The sequence below is a fragment of the Tamandua tetradactyla genome, chromosome 3 (assembly GCF_023851605.1).
Source record: "Tamandua tetradactyla isolate mTamTet1 chromosome 3, mTamTet1.pri, whole genome shotgun sequence".
NCBI lineage: Eukaryota > Metazoa > Chordata > Mammalia > Pilosa > Myrmecophagidae > Tamandua > Tamandua tetradactyla.
The window spans coordinates 43239947-43256161 of NC_135329.1; the positions used below are offsets into that span (position 1 = coordinate 43239947).

Genomic DNA, 16215 nt, shown 5'->3' on the forward strand with positions numbered 1-16215 from the left:
GTGTTCATAAAGTATTTTATACTACTTACCTTCCCAAGGGTCCAACTGCCACAGTAAAATTCCCTCCAAGTGTTAGGTTACCACCTTTTGCAAAGGCTTCTACTGCTCTGTCATAATTCAGAATTATTACCAAATCTGATACCTAAAATGGAAAAAACCTATTTATTTAAAAATAACACATTTACCTATCATTTAAAATATTTGTTGATTATAACTCAAATACACTCTATATATTGTCACAAATTTCAATGTAGAGAGAGAAAGGATATGAAAGAAGAGCACATTTTTATTTTGAGCTGAGGATAAAAGCAATTAATATTGCCATAGGTAATTATAAAAGCATCTTTTGAGCATTTACTATGCACCATGTGATGTACTATGATGCTTACATGCATTATCTCCTTTAAACTCAGCAACCTTTTAATGTAGGTTGTGATTCTGAGGCTTAGTGAGGTTAAGTAAACTGTCATTAATGATAATTAGAAACAGATCAAACATAGGTAAGTGGGAAAAATCAAAACAACTCCCCCAATCTCTTCAGACTAAACATTTCTAGAAAGCAGAGCACAAAAATCTCAGAATGAGGAATAAGGTAATAAAGTTAAGGGACAGTAGGGATTAAGGACCCTAATAACATTTTGTACACTTACATGTCATGCCAAGGTCATGTGCCTAATACTAGTAAATTGCACTCTGTAATACTTTATTTAAGGTCACAAAAGTTCAAAATATCAGGAAGAAAATTCATGACTATTAGTTAAGACTCATTTCTATGATTTCATTCTTCTCTAGAAAAACCAAAGCCTAGAATGAGGTTTAGTCAAATACTCAAGGCATGTCAACATGGAGAAAGCATTTGTTTCTCAAATTAACCTCCTCAATGGTAGAGCCCAAATCAGGATTGAAAAGCAGCATGACCATCAAAATGAGAGAGGAAGCATGGGCAAGTGCACGGTCCTAAGGGTCACAGAAATCTGAGATTCCACCTCAACTCCACTTCTAACAGCTGTGTGACATTCTGTATTTTAACTTAGGAATTTAACCTTTGGTTCTGATCTTTTCATATTTAAAACTGGTATAACAAGACCTCCTCACTGAACTACAGTGAGGATCAGATATATGTGTCCAGTATACCTGGAAAATAGAAGGCATGAAGACTGGTGCTAAGAATTTGGGCTCAAAATTGAAATGAGAATTCCACTTCTGGCCCTTACTTGCTGTTTGAGTTTGGGAAAATCACAGAACTATCTGAAGCCTCAGGTTCCTCCTCTGTAAAACTTACAAGGTTGTTTTGAGGATGACTAGAAATTATTTATAATTGCTATAAAGCCTGGCAAATAGTAAGTATTCAATAAAATTTAGCTAATATTAATAATATATAGTAGACATAAGGGAATAGTATTTATTATTATAGTTATCATATTTCACTATAATATAAAAAGGCCAAGAAGACTTTTACCCCTAAAAAAAATAAAGAGTGCCTTTATCTAGTTCTTTAAATTTTTACAAGTGTATTCAAATCAATTTTGTCATCTGACCCACAGAAAAATTCTATTATTACCAGATGAAATTGCACCTATAAGGACCGAACAGGGTACTGTTAAAAGCAGATTCTTAATAAAAGTTTAATTTGAATCATTTTATGAAAAAAAAAGACACTCAAGAGTCAGAGGATAAACTATATTTATTTCAGTTAGTGGAATCATGCAAAATACTTGCCCTTGACTTCTATTATCTCCCCTTTACATACGGAAAAATTTCTGAGAATCATTGCACTTAATGACTCACAGAATTATTTAGCATTCTTTAAGCAAAGCTAGGCAATATTTCCAATGGTTGTATAATATCTATTGTATATGCATTTTTATGTTACACATATAAAGCTGCCTTGTACAACACTTGGTACACACACTCATGAAATATACTCTATCAGCCATGACCTTGTACAGTCTCAAGTCATTATTTTCTTCTTCTGTTTAGTACGTCTTAGCACAGTTAAGTAAGGTAAAGCTTTAAGAGATAATTAAAGAAAAAATTGGTTACTTAATTTCTGTCTGATCCCTATTCAGCTCTTCTGAAATGAGAGTAAGATAATCCTATGTTCTTTGGTGATACCACAAATAAGACAGAGAACCAGGTTAAAGGCTATACAAGCAGCCTGAAGAGCAGTAGGACAGAGATTCTGATTCTGTGCCCCACCCCCCAACAGCTTTGAATAAAAAGCAAAACAAATTTCCTGCAAGGAAATTTGAGCAGTGAAAAAATACATTGGAATATAGACAACCATTTGAAATTTAATAAAGGTTTCCTAATAAATTTGAATTAAAGACTTGATTAACTCTAAATAAGATCCACATATTTCAACTAAAGTCAGTTCTAAAACATAAGATTAAAAAAACAAAATAAACAGAACTATCATGCAGGAGAAGTGGGGGGATACTTCTAATCTCTACATTTGCCTCTTTGCAGTTGGTTGGAATCTTCACCCTCACCATGATTCCTAACTACCACAAAAGCTGAGCCAGTCTCCATTCCCTATTCTCTCATGTCATTCTTGGACCTGCTCTCAGGGGCCTCCCAGAAAACCCCCATTTGTGGTTAATAAACTTTTTTGTACCCTTTTGATATGGTGTTTGAGTGTACATGCATATGACATCATTAATCTTAACATTCAAACCAAATTTTGGTGAGGAGGATGATCTATTCCACCTCTGAGGGGTGGCCCACACCAATTCATATATGCACAGCTCCTTTCCTTATATGTCAGTCTAAGGTGACTAAGAATCAATCAGGGAAATGGGACTCAATTCCAACAATAATTCGTTCTCTACTTAAGGCTAGATACTTTTCTCTTCATTAAAGTAAGACAGTTCACCCAAACTCTCCCTGGAAAAAGCTGTCATTTTTTTTCAAATTACAATCCTGGATGAAACCAAGATTGATCAGACTTGACAGTCCCATTGTGAACTCTGATTTTGGTAACACCAAATAATCAAGGATAAATCCAAAGACAAGCTATGCACGAAAGTGTTCAGAGTTTCTGGCTTTACTATAATTGTCTCTAAAAAAAACATCTTACTAGTGTTTAAAGCTGGTCTTAGCATTATCTTAACTTCTCATAATCACAACTTTCTTTACCAATATCTCTCTTCCTAACACAATAACTTTCCTGCTCCCCCAATCTGACCCTTATTTTGGAGACATGTATACAATTACTGATTTAGTACCCCTGAGTCCAGGAACTAGGGGACTATAGATCTGACTCCCACCCAGATAAAAGGGGTCAAAAGGTTAAGAGTGATAAATGTAAATTATCTCCAAGTTGACCTACTGGTTAAGGTTTAGGATGGGTCACTTTTGCTTCGATCTCGGGAAGAATGATCATGAAGTGGCTTGAAATCTGATAACTTTTCTTAAGTAAAATCACTACCTAGTGCAATAAACCACTCAGTTTGTTGTTAAATAGCATCCAATATGTGACTAATTCTTGTCAGTTATAAAAACTGACATTAAGCACAGGACACTGAGGACACAAAGTTGACACTGTAAATTTCTCTACAAGGATTTTCCTGAGAGAATTGAGCCCTAATACTCTAAGGGATCTACTGCAAGTAATGAGTTAATTTCTCCTCAAATTGTCTAGAATAATTAAGAAATTGAGTGTAAATAATTGAGAAAATACTAATATAATTATTTTTTGTGTTCTATACTGCATATGAACCAGGAGTAAATTGGGAGTATCCAGTGGACTGGATACACCCAAATTGAAGGTTGGAGAGATGCCTGGAGGAAAATAAAAAGACAGACTCAGATTCAAAGTAATACATCACGAACTTTAGCCCAGAACAGGAAAGTTTTGTTGCCAGTCATGAATATATGAACAGAGAGGATACTTAGAAAATATCTTGTATAAGTTTCTTATTTTACAGAATTAATTTGTGAAGATTAAATAGCTAGAGCAACGTTTCATGACTAATAAAATAATTAAAACTTAAGATTTATATTTAAATGCCTCATTATATCATATGGCTGCAAATCAAAATGCTATCTAAAGATTAGTAAGGTCTTGGAATAGTTAAAACCTAGTTTAAGGCATACCTAGTAGAAAAACAGCTTCCATGTTGGCCAAGTAAAGAGCTCCACAGATATTATTCCCAGTGAAACAACAGTAACTGGTGAAAAATTTTTAAAATTTAAAAAAGAAACATTTAACATCTATGGAAATTGTCTTTATGATACAAAGTAAATGGAGAAGCATTTATTCATAAAATCTACTGAATCTTGAGTAAGAAAAGTGAGTCTGTGGCCATGTTTTCCTGCTCCCACTTCCCTCTCATAGTTCAGCTTAATGGATGCTTCCCTCCCAGGGAAGGGGAACACAAGAACACAGGACTTCCTTTCTCCCCAGCTCCCAGTATAGGGCTACAGAATCTCCAAAAGGAGCAAGTTGCCAGTATTTCTAATAGCTCCAGCTCTGTGCTGCAGAAGCTCTATTCCAGGTAAGAGAGGTTGAGGTCTTGGCAACCTCTACACCCAGCCCCCACTCATAGGGTGGAAGTTCAATCCCAGGTATAGCAGTTCAAGAATAGTGGGGTTCCAATCACCCTCACCTCAGCTCACTCACGGGAAAAAAATCCCGTTTGGGATAGTCAAGCCAAGAAGAAGAAAGGCTACTGCTACCCATCCTCTATGCAACAGGGGTATCGCTCTAACAGAAGTCAGCTAATGTTCTCAGGTCCTAGCTCTGGAGCAGTGGCACAGAGATTTCTCCCAGGGAAAGGGGCAGGATGCAAGAATATAGAACTCCCAGGATCTGGAATGGAGAATGGAGAAGGTCAAACCTAAGTGTATTGTTGGAAACAAAGACAAATTACAACAACAAAAGATTTCAGAAACAATTAAGAGTATGAATATGCAACTATGTGATGATATTGTGAATTACTGATTATATATGTAGAACAGAATGATCATGTTAAGAATGTTTGAGTTTGTTGTTATACATTTTTTTAAATTTAAAAATTAATTTAAAAAAAAGAGAGAAGGCTGGTAGCTCCATGAGAGCAACAAGATAAGCCAAATAACATCCAGAAGATTAACAGGAAGAACCAGGGAAACAAACAGTTAAGAAATGTTAACAATTATTAATAGTTCCATTCTAAAATAGAATGGTTGATAATTAAATTATCCAGCAAATATTTAGTAGTAATTAAGCAATTATGAGTGCTCTGTGTGATTGAAGGTAAAACCCGGTTGCTAATAAGTACTATTATAATTGCATTTTAAAAATAGGGGAACAGATTTATTTTGATTATCTATTCTGTGCTAGATACTTGGATTGTCTCTATGGACTTTTGTATGAATAAGAAAGTCTCTGTCTTCAAGGTTATCATAATCTACTTAAGGAGCCAGACACAAAAAACCAAAAGGCCAATATTTGTGTCAAATGATTGGTCAAAATTAGGAACAAGTTGCTAAGGAAGAATAGAAGATGAATATCAAAGAAGAAAACTAAAGTCAGCCTTCAGTTGTAGTGGTCAATAGTCAAGAACTGCTCTCTGAGATTCCGTTACTCTTCATAAATGACGACATTCATGAATTACACTGACATCCCCTGTCCTCTAAACTATACTTATGCTCACACATGATGACTAGCTTTTTACTGGCAGTTAGAGCTAATGCTAGTTTTAAGGGAGTCTCACCTTGGACTTCAAAAGAGCTAATATTTATCACAGTATCAAGTGTATTGTATAATTTTTCCAACCTCCTTCATTCATTATGATCTAAGAGGTAAGAACTTTATATGAGAGTGGCAGCACATGAAGAGAAGGTAAATCGTGCTCATGACAAAATGTGAGAATGCTTCAGCAAACACTACAACAATATATTTGCTAATATTAAAAAGTAATTGATTAATATCATTACTTATACTGCAATTAAACTCAGAGACGTAAAGTCAGATCATATCAAAGTTTAAAGCCAGGGTCTCCAACTCCTGCACATTCTTCTTATCTCTACATGAAATAGATATTTAAAAAGTTAATTATCTTCCATGTATGCTAAGTAAATGAAATTCTAGAGTTAATTTGTATACTGTCACAAATTAACTTTGAAATGAAATTTTTTTACAATTGGCAAATATATATAAGAACTGTGAAGACAAAAAAGATATTAATGAAGTTATAATAGCTTATGTTGAGGCTTCTAGTTGAAGAAGATGATGGTGTAAAATGCTCCAGGGTGCTATTCCCAAGCAGAATTTTTGAATTAGCAAAAAACTGGCACAGTCATCTTCCTCAAAATCCTGGAAAAGAGTTCAAGGGTCGTAGTAACTGGGTAAGTGCTTAATCAAGAAAACGTGGTTTTAAAAAGGGTAGGAGGAAAAAAAAATGGTAGGAGAAACTGACGAAACTTGCTATCCCCTCCCCCATTCCCTTTGCAGCATTGTGTGGACCATAGACTTCCATTGTTGGCCCTCAGTTCTGTTCCAGAGGGAGTAGAGTAACCCCTATGTGCATACTGGGGTGCCTGTATATCAATGTCTATCAGGTGGCTGACTGAAAAACTGAACTAGGAAATTTTTCTTGGGGCTCACCCACCCAGAATATGCTCAGCAGGCAAAAGCAGCGTGCAGACAGCTATGAGTAAGAGACAATGAAATCAAAGTGGTCAGGGATAAAGGATTGCCTGTTTTCAGTCATACAATAGAGCACACAGTAGGGGGAGAAAGTTTATTTCACAGGGGGTAAGGGAGGTGTTCAAATTCTCATAAATGGAAGAATTCCTAAAGTCACAAGCAAGTACAAGTTCAGGATAAGAGAAGCTAAGAGAAGATGGAGAAATCTGCACTTTACATTTGCTTTGGGCCGATTTTCTTGATAGGAAGGTTAAACTCTAAAGGATATCAATAGCCAACACAGAGCCAAAGTACAAAGTCTGTGAAAAGTGGTTTTTTTTTTTTTTTTTGCATAGTTTGTTTTTTGTTAGCTCCTGGAACTCAAGAAAATCTCTGTCATATCACTAGCTGGAAACAAAGATAAAGGACATCCCAGGGACTAAATCTGAGTATTAATATTTTAAAATATGAAAATGTACACTGTGTAACAAAAGATTACAAGACAAGGAAAGAGGAAATCTTAGCCCATTTAAAGGAACAAGATAAAAATTCAGACCATCAGTGAAGAAGACCAGACTTTGGTTATACAAACAAAGAATTTTTAGAAATGATCCTCATTTGTTCAGGAGACAAGGAAAAAACAACAAATGAATTAAAGGACATCAGGTAAACAAAATAAATGAACAATATGAGAATCTCATTAAAGATAAGAAATGTTAAAAAGGCACCAAACATAAATACTGAAGTATAAGACCATGATAACTAAAATGAGAAATTCCGGGGGTTTTAACAGTAGATTGGAGCTGGCATAAGAAGAAACAGCAAACTAGAAGATAAGACAACTGAATTGATTCAGGCTGAAGAACAGGAAGAAAACAGAATTTCAGAAAAGCAAACAGAGCCTAAGAAATCTGTAGAACACCATCAAGTGTGCCAACAAATACACAAAGGAAGTTCCAGAAAGAGAAGAGACAATGTGGTGGAAGGAATATTCAAAGAAATGACAGAGAACTTCCAAAATTTAACAAAATACATGAATATACACATTTAAAAAGTCCAATGAACTCCAAACAAGATACACTCAAAGAGAATCATGCCCAGATACATAGGAGTCAAACTGTGAGTGTCAAGGACAAGGAGAGAATTCTGAAAAATTCAAGAAAGAGCAGCAGTTTTGAGTTATGTACAAGGGAGATCTAGCAAACTAGATTACCAACCAAGAAATTTGTATTCAGTGATACTTTTTTCAAAAATGCAGGAGAGACTAAGACATTCCCAGATAAACAAAGATTGAGGGAGCTCCGCATCACTAGACCTTTCTAGAAGCAATGCTAAAGAGAGGTTTTCACATTGAAAGGAAGGGACACTGGACAGGAGAGATCAAAGTAGGATAAAGGAATAAAGATCTTTGGTAAAGCTAACCAAATGGGCAATTATAAATGCATTACTACTGAATTGTATTTTTGTATGTAACCCCACTTTTTACTTCTTACAGCCTGTAAAATCTAAATAAATAAAAAGTACTAATAAATATATGGTTTTGAATGCACAATATATAAAGATATAATTTGCAACAAGAACAAAATTGGGGGAATAGAAGGTTATTGGAACAGTGTGCATGCATGCTATTAAAGTTATGTTACTATCAAACAACTGTTATAATTTTAGGATGTTAAATTTAAGCCCCATAGTAACTGCAAAGAAAATATAAGAAAATATATACAGACAGAAGGGACTTAAAATGGCATAATACTGTAAAAAACAAAACAAATAAATGTAAAAGTGGACACTGACAGAAGAACTGAAGTACCAAAAAAAGGTACTAGGCTTGTAAAGATGAAATAGCAAAATGATAGAAGAAAGTTTTGCATTACCAGTACTTACTTTAAATGTAAATGGATTAAATTCTAGGCAAAGACAGAGACTGCCAGAACAGATTTAAAAAAAAAAAAAAAGACTCATCTACATACTGTTTACAAGTAACTCATCTTAAATTCAAAGACAAAATAGATTGAAGGTGAAAGCATGGAAAAAATTATATATGATACAAATAGTAACTGGAAGATACTGGATTAGCTATAATAACATCAAACAAAATAGAATTTAAGTCAAATACTGTTACAAGGCACACAAAAAAAGGTCACTATATTCCAATAAAGGGGCCAATTGAGCCAAATTGAACAAGAAGACATAACAATTATAAATATAAATACACTTAACAGCAGAGCCCCAAAACATACAAAGCAAATACTGACAGATTTGAAAGAAAAAATATATACATCTACACAGATATGAAGATTCTTCAATATAACACTTTCAGTAACAGATAGAACATGTGCACAGAACATCAATAAAGAAATAAAAGAGATGAAAGATCCTATAAACCAAACAGAACTAAAGATGTATATAGAAAACTTCATTTGGGTGGGAGCCAAGATGGTGGCTTAATGAGGAGTGGGAACAGCTAGTAAATAGCCAGGAATAGTATAGAACAACTGCTGGGGCCATGTCAGTGACCCAACATGCAGTGTACCCCAGTCTGGATGAGCTGGACTGGTTGTGAGCCCACCCAGAACTGTGAGATCCCCAAGCCGCAGCAGTCAGCATCTCTCCCCCACAGGCTGCTTCCTAGAGGGGATAGGAAAGAGACTTCACTAGCAGCAGGAGCTGAGCACAACCAAGCTCCAATTGTGGAATTAATTAACACATTCTGACTACTAAAAATAGGCCCCCAGATCAGCTGAACCTCGAGTAAAAGCTGAGGTTGCTGGTTTTTATCTTAGTGCAGAGGGGGCAGGGCTGACGGAAAAAGAAAGAAAAAAAAATACAGAGGTTTTTCAGATAAGACAGCACAAAATACTTGAAAGGGTCTAGGCCCTGAAGGAAAAGAGTGGATACATAGGACCTGGAGATACACAGAACAACGTACCAACTTAAGCTCTTGATTGGCAAACCTGAGGAATGGGGGTCCTGCTCTGAAAAGGATATTTTTTTCTTTTCTTTTTTTTGTGGCTGTGTTTCTACAGCTTGACTGCTCTTTGGATACAGCTGCAGAGTTTCTCACGCACCAATGGCCCCAGACATGGGCAGAATTAAGCTTGTTTGAGAGTTTGTCTGGAGGCTGTGCCCAGCTCAGGTGGAATCCCTCCCTCAAGGAATTCAGACCCCAGGGTCTGGAAAACTGAAGTGATTAAAGCCAGTCTACAACCTTTCCTCAGTCTCAACCAGTAGGGAGAATCTGCTGAAGTTAAAGGTACCACATCACCGTATGCTGGTGGGACCTGAAGGCAGACAAACACCACATACCAGGCAGAATAGGAAAAACACAGAGTCCAGAGGCTTCATAGGAAAGTCTTTCAACCTGCTGGGTCTTACCTTCAGGGAAAATTGATGGAGGTGACCCCTCCCTCCTGAGAGGAGGCCAGTTTGGTCTGGGAAAATCTGACTGGGGTCTATAACACCTAAGTAGATCCTCCTAAGGTGTGGGGGGGGGGGGGGGCACCATACAGGCAGGGCAAGAAACATGAAAACAAGAACCGAAAAATTCTCCTCTGTTAAATCAAAACCTAAGCTAGAGGTCCAGAAAAAGCTGAACTGAATAGTCAAAGAACAGATAGACAACAGTCATCCAGCAAGAAAATCCTAGTTTAAAAAAGTGAAAACAATCTCCACAATAAACTAATTAAGGAAATTAAATGCCTAGACACCAGCAGGAAATAATGAATCATACTAGGAAAACTGAAGATATGGCCCAGTCAAAGGAACAAACCAACAATTCAAATGAGATACAAGAATTGAAACAATTCATAATGTTTGAACAGACATGGAAAACCTCATCAAAAATCAAATCAATGAATTGAGAGAGGATATAAAGAAGGCAAAAACGAACAAAAAAGAAGAAATCAAAAGTCTGAAAAAACAAATCACAGAACTAATGGGAATGAAAGGCACAGTAGAAGAGATGAAAAAAAGAACAATGGAAACCTACAACGTTAGATTTCAAGAGGCAGAAAGAGGCAGAAGATAGGATTAGTGAACTGGAGGACTGGACATCTGAAATCTGACAAGCAAAAGAAAATATGGGGAAAAGAATGGGAAAATATCAGCAGGGACTCAGGGAACTGGATGACAACATAAAGTCTATGAATATTCATGTTGTGGGTGTCCCAGAAGGAGAAGAGAAGGGAAAATGAGGAGAAAAAATAATGGAGCAAATTATCACTGAATATTTCCCAACTATTATTAAAGACTTAAAATTACAGATCCAAGAAGTGCAGCATACCCCAAACAAAATAGATCCAAATAGATGTACTCCAAGACATTTACTAATCAGAATATCAGATGTCAAAGAGGAAGAATCTTGAAAGCAGCAAGAGAAAAATAATCCATCACATACAAGGGAAATCCAATAAGACTATGTGTAGATTTCTTGGCAGAAACCATGGAGGTGAGAAGACAGTGGGATGACATATCTAAGATACGAAAAGAGAAAAATTGCCAACCAAGAATTCTATATCCAGTAAAATTGTCCTTCAAAAATGAGGGAGAAATTAAAACATTTTCAGACAAAAAATGACTGAGAGAATCTGTGACCAAGAGACCAGTTCTGCAAGAAATACTAAAGAGAGCACTAGAGACACATAGGAAAAGGCAGAAGAGATAGGTGTGGAGAAGAGTGTAGAAATGAAGACTATCAGCAAAAGTAAAATGAAGAAAAAATAGGTATGACATAAAAAATCCAAAAGGCAAAGTGGTAGAAGAAATTACTACCCTTACAGTAATAACACTAAATGTTAGTGGATTAAACTCTCCAATCAAAATAAATAGAGTGGCAGAATGAATTAAAAAAGAGGACCCATCTATATGCCGTCTACAGGAGACACATCTTAGACCCAAGGATAAACATAGGTTGAAAGTGAAAGGTTGAGAAAAGATATTTCATGCAAACAACAATTAGAAAAGATCAAGAATAGCTCTACTAATATCCAACAAATCAGACTTCAAATGTAAAAAAACTGAAAGAGACAAAGAAGGACACTATGTATTAATAAAAGGAATAATTCAACAAGAAAACATAACAATCATGAATTTTATGCACCGAGCTAGAGTGCTCCAAAATGAATAGGGCAAACACTGGAAACACTGAACAGAGAAATAGACACATCTACCATAACAGTTGGAGACTTTAATTCCCCACGCTCATCTATAGACATAACATCTAGACAGAAGATCAATAAAGAAACAGAGAATTTGAATAATACAATAAATGAGCTAGACTTAATAGACATTTATAGAACATTACACCCCACAACAGCAGGATATACCTTTTTCTCAAGTGCTCATGGATCATTCTCAAGGATAGACCATATGCTAGGTCACAAAGCAAGTCTCAATAAATTTAAAAAGATTGAAATCATACAAAACACTTTCTCAGATCATAAAGGAATGAAGATGAAATCAATAATAGGCAGAGGGCCAGAAAATTCACAAATATATGGAGGCTCAACAACACACTCTTAAACAACCAGTGGGTCAAGGAAGAAATTACAAGAGAAATCAGTAAATACCTCAAGGCAAATGAAAATGAAAACACAACATATCAGAATTTATGGGAGCAGCAAAGGCAATGCTAAGAGGGAAATTTACTGTCCTAAATGTCTATATCAAAAAATAAGGCATAACAAAAATGGAGGAATTAACTATCTACTTGAAAGAATAGAGAAAGAATAGCAAATTAACCCCAAAGCAAGCAAAATGGAAGAAATAATGAAGATTAGAGCAGAAATAAATGAGAACATGAAAAAAAAATAGAGAAAATCAATAAGAATGATGAACCCTTAGCAAGGCTGACAAAAAGAAGTGAGAGGATGCAAATAAATGAAATCATAACTGGAAGAGGAGACATAACCACTGATCCTGCAGAAATAAAGGAGGTAATGAGAGGATATTATGAACAACTTTATGCTAATAAACTAGACAATGTAGATGAAATGGACAACTTCCTAGAAAGGCAGTCACAAACAACACTGACTCGAGAAGAAATTGACAACCTTCACAAACCAATCACAAGTAAAGAAATTGAATTAGTCATTCAGAAGCTCCCCCAAAAGAAAAGTCCAGGACCAGATGGCTTCACACGTGAATTCTGCCAAATATTCAAGAAAGAATTAGTACCAATCCTACTCAAACTCTTCAAAAAATTGAAGAGGAGGGAAGGCTACCTAACTCCTTCTATGAAGCCAACATCACCCTCATACCAAGCCAGGCAAAGATATTACAAGAAAAGAGAACTACAGACTAATCTCTCTAATGAACATAGATGCAAAAATCCTCAACAAAATTCTTGCAAATCATATCCAGCACCACATATAAAGAATTATATACCATGACCTAGTAGGATTCATCCCAGGTATGCAAGGACGGTTCAACATAAGAAAATCAATTAATGTAATACACCATATCAACAAATCAAAGCAGAAAAATCACATGATCATCTCAATTGATGCAGAGAAGGCATTTGACAAGATTCAACATCCTTTCCTGTTGAAAACACTTCAAAGGATAGGAATAGAAGGGCACTTTCTCAACATGATAAAGGGAATATATGAAAAACTCACAGCTAACATCATCCTCAATGAGGAAAAACTGAAAACTTTCCCCCTAAGATTAGGAGCAAGACAAGGATGTCCACTACCACAGCTGTTATTCAATATTGTGTTGGAAATTCTAGTCAGAACAATTAGACAAGAAAAAGAAATACAAGGCATAAAAATTGGAAAGGAAGAAGTAAAACTCTCACTGTTTGCCGATGATATGATACTATATGTCAAAAACCCTGATAAATCCACAGCAAAACTACTTGAGCTAAAAAATGAGCACAGCAATGTGGCAGGTTACAAGATCAACACTCAAAAATCTGTAGTGTTTCTATACACTAGTAAAGGAACAATCTGGAGGGAAATCAAGAAAAAAAATCCATTTACTGTTGCAACCAAAATAATATTTAGGAATAAACTTAACTAAGGATACAAAAGACCTATACAAAGAAAACCATAAGAAATTGCTAAAAGAAATCACAGAAGACCTAAATAAATGGAAGGGCATACCATGCTCATGGAATGGAAGACTAAATATAGTTAAGATGTCAATCATACCTAAATTGATTTACAGAGTCAATGCAGTACCAATTAAAATCCCAAAAACTTACTTTTCAGAAATAAAAAAAACAATAATCAAATTTATCTGGAAGGAAAGAGTGCCCCAAATAGCTAAAAATATCCTGAGAAAGAAAAATGAACTCAGAGGTCTCACACTACCTGACTTTATTTTTATTAGGAAGCTACAGTGATCAAAACAGCACGGTACTGGCATAAAGACAGATATACTGACCAATGGAATAGATTGTTCAGATGTAGACCCTCTCATTTATGGACAATTAATCTTTGATAAGGCAGTCAAGCCAACTCACCTGGGACAGAACAGTCTCTTCAATGAACTGGATATCCACACGCAAAAAATGAAAGAGGATCCATATTTCACACCCTATACAAAAATTAACTCAAAATGGATCAAAGACCTAAACATTAGATCTAAGGCCATAAAACTTTTAGAAAAAAATGTAGGGAACAAGAGATTGTTCAACTCAACAACAAAAAGATGAACAACCTAGTTACAAAATGGGCAAAAGACATGAACAGACACTTCTCAGAACAGGAAATATAAATGGCCAAAAGGCACATGAAAAGATGCTCAATTTCCCTGGCTATTAGGGAAATGCAAATCAAAACCACAATGAGACATCATCTCACACCCACCAGAATGGCCATTATCAATAAAACAGAAAATGACAAGCACTGGAGAGGAAGTGAAGAAAGAGGCACTTATCCACTGCTGGTGGGAATGTCAAATGGTACAACCGCTATGGAAGGCAGTTTGGTGGTTCCTCAGGAAGCTAAGTATAGAATTGCCATATGATCCAGCAATGATCTGGCAATACCACTGCTAGGTATCTACTCAGGGGATATAAGGGTAAGGACACAAATGGACATTTGCACACCAATGTTTATAGCAGAATTATTTACAATTGCCAAGGGATGGAAACAGCCCAAATGTCCATCAACAGATAAGTGGCTAAACAAGCTGTGGTATATACATATGATGGAATATTATGTAGCTGGAAGATAAATAAAGTTATGAAGTATGTAAAAACATGGATGGACCTTGAGGACATTATGCGGAGTGAGATTAGCCAGAAACAAAAGGACAAAAACTGTATGGTCTCACTGATATGAACTAACATTAGCGAATGAACTTGGAGAATTTCAGCTAAGAACAGAGACCATCAGGAGACAGAAATAGGGTAGATACTAGGTAACTGGAGTTGAAGGGGACTGACTGTAAAAATTCAGAAATGGATAGCACAATACTACCTAACTGTAATACAATAATGTTAGCACACTGAATGAAGCTGAATGTGAGAATGATAGAGGGAGGAGGGCTGGGGGCACAAATGAAATCTGAAGGAAAGATAGACAATAAAGACTTAGATGGTATAATCTAGGAATGCCTAGAGTGTACAATGATAGTGACTAAATGTACAATTTAAAAAATGTTTTTGAATGAGGAACAATAAAGGAATGTCAATATTGCAGGGTATGGAAAACAGATGGTAATTCATATTTTAAAACTTTAACTTATATGTAAGACTAAAGCAGAAAATGTTCATCTGTTATAAAATTTATAATTTGCCTAATGTATTTCCTAATATAGCTTATGTGGACAGTTTAATTGAACATCATAAGTACATGGAATCTCGAGTAAGGCCTGAGAGTTTGTAGGGTTTATCGAGAGTGATGCCCTGATAAATCCCAGAGTGATCTGAATAGTAAATAAAAAAGTATTTGCAAAGTCACCTTGGGGGAATGGCAAGAAAGGGGGACAAGTCAACTTCCTCGCATGGAGAATTCCTGATATTCTCACAAGCAGTGGGGACAATCAAAGCCACAGTCTGAACCCTCAATCTTTGGGTTTGTTCATATGAAACTTATCCCCACAAAGAATAGGTTAAACCTACTTAAAATTAGGCCTAAGATTCACCCCCAGAGGACCTCTTTTGTTGGTCAGATGTGGCCTCTCTCTCTCAGCCAACATGAAAAGCAAACTCATTGCCCTCCCCGTCTCTAAATGGCTCCCAGGGGTGTAAGCCTTCCTGGCAATGTGGGACAGAAACACTAGAATGAGCTGGGACTCAGCATCAAGGGATTGAGAAAACCTTCTAGACCAAAAGGGGGAAGAGAGAAATGAGACAAAATAAAGTGTCAATGGCTGAGAGATTTCAAACAGAGCCAAGGGATTATCCTGGAGGGTATTCTTAAGCATTAAATAGATATCACCTTTTTAGTTAAGGTATATTGGAGGGGCTGGAGGGAAGAGCCTGAAAATGTAGAGCTCTGTTCCAGTTGCCATGTTTCTTGAAGATGATTGTATAATGATATAGCTTTTGCAATGTGACTGTGTAATTCTGAAAACCTTGTGACTGATGCTTCTTCTATCTGTGGTATGGACAGATGAATAAAACATATGGATTAAAAACAAATAAATAG

General features: G+C 35.9%; 1 protein-coding gene across 2 annotated transcripts in view; it reads right to left on the reverse strand.

The window, feature by feature from the left end:
• Positions 1 to 16215, reverse strand: part of SH3YL1 (SH3 and SYLF domain containing 1) — a 103314-nt gene that overhangs the window by 43001 nt on the left and 44098 nt on the right. For both annotated transcript variants that reach the window (XM_077153034.1, XM_077153035.1), the window contains exon 6: positions 30 to 142. In XM_077153034.1, the coding sequence (XP_077009149.1) occupies positions 30 to 142 (113 nt within the window). The remainder of the gene's footprint in view (positions 1 to 29; positions 143 to 16215) is intronic.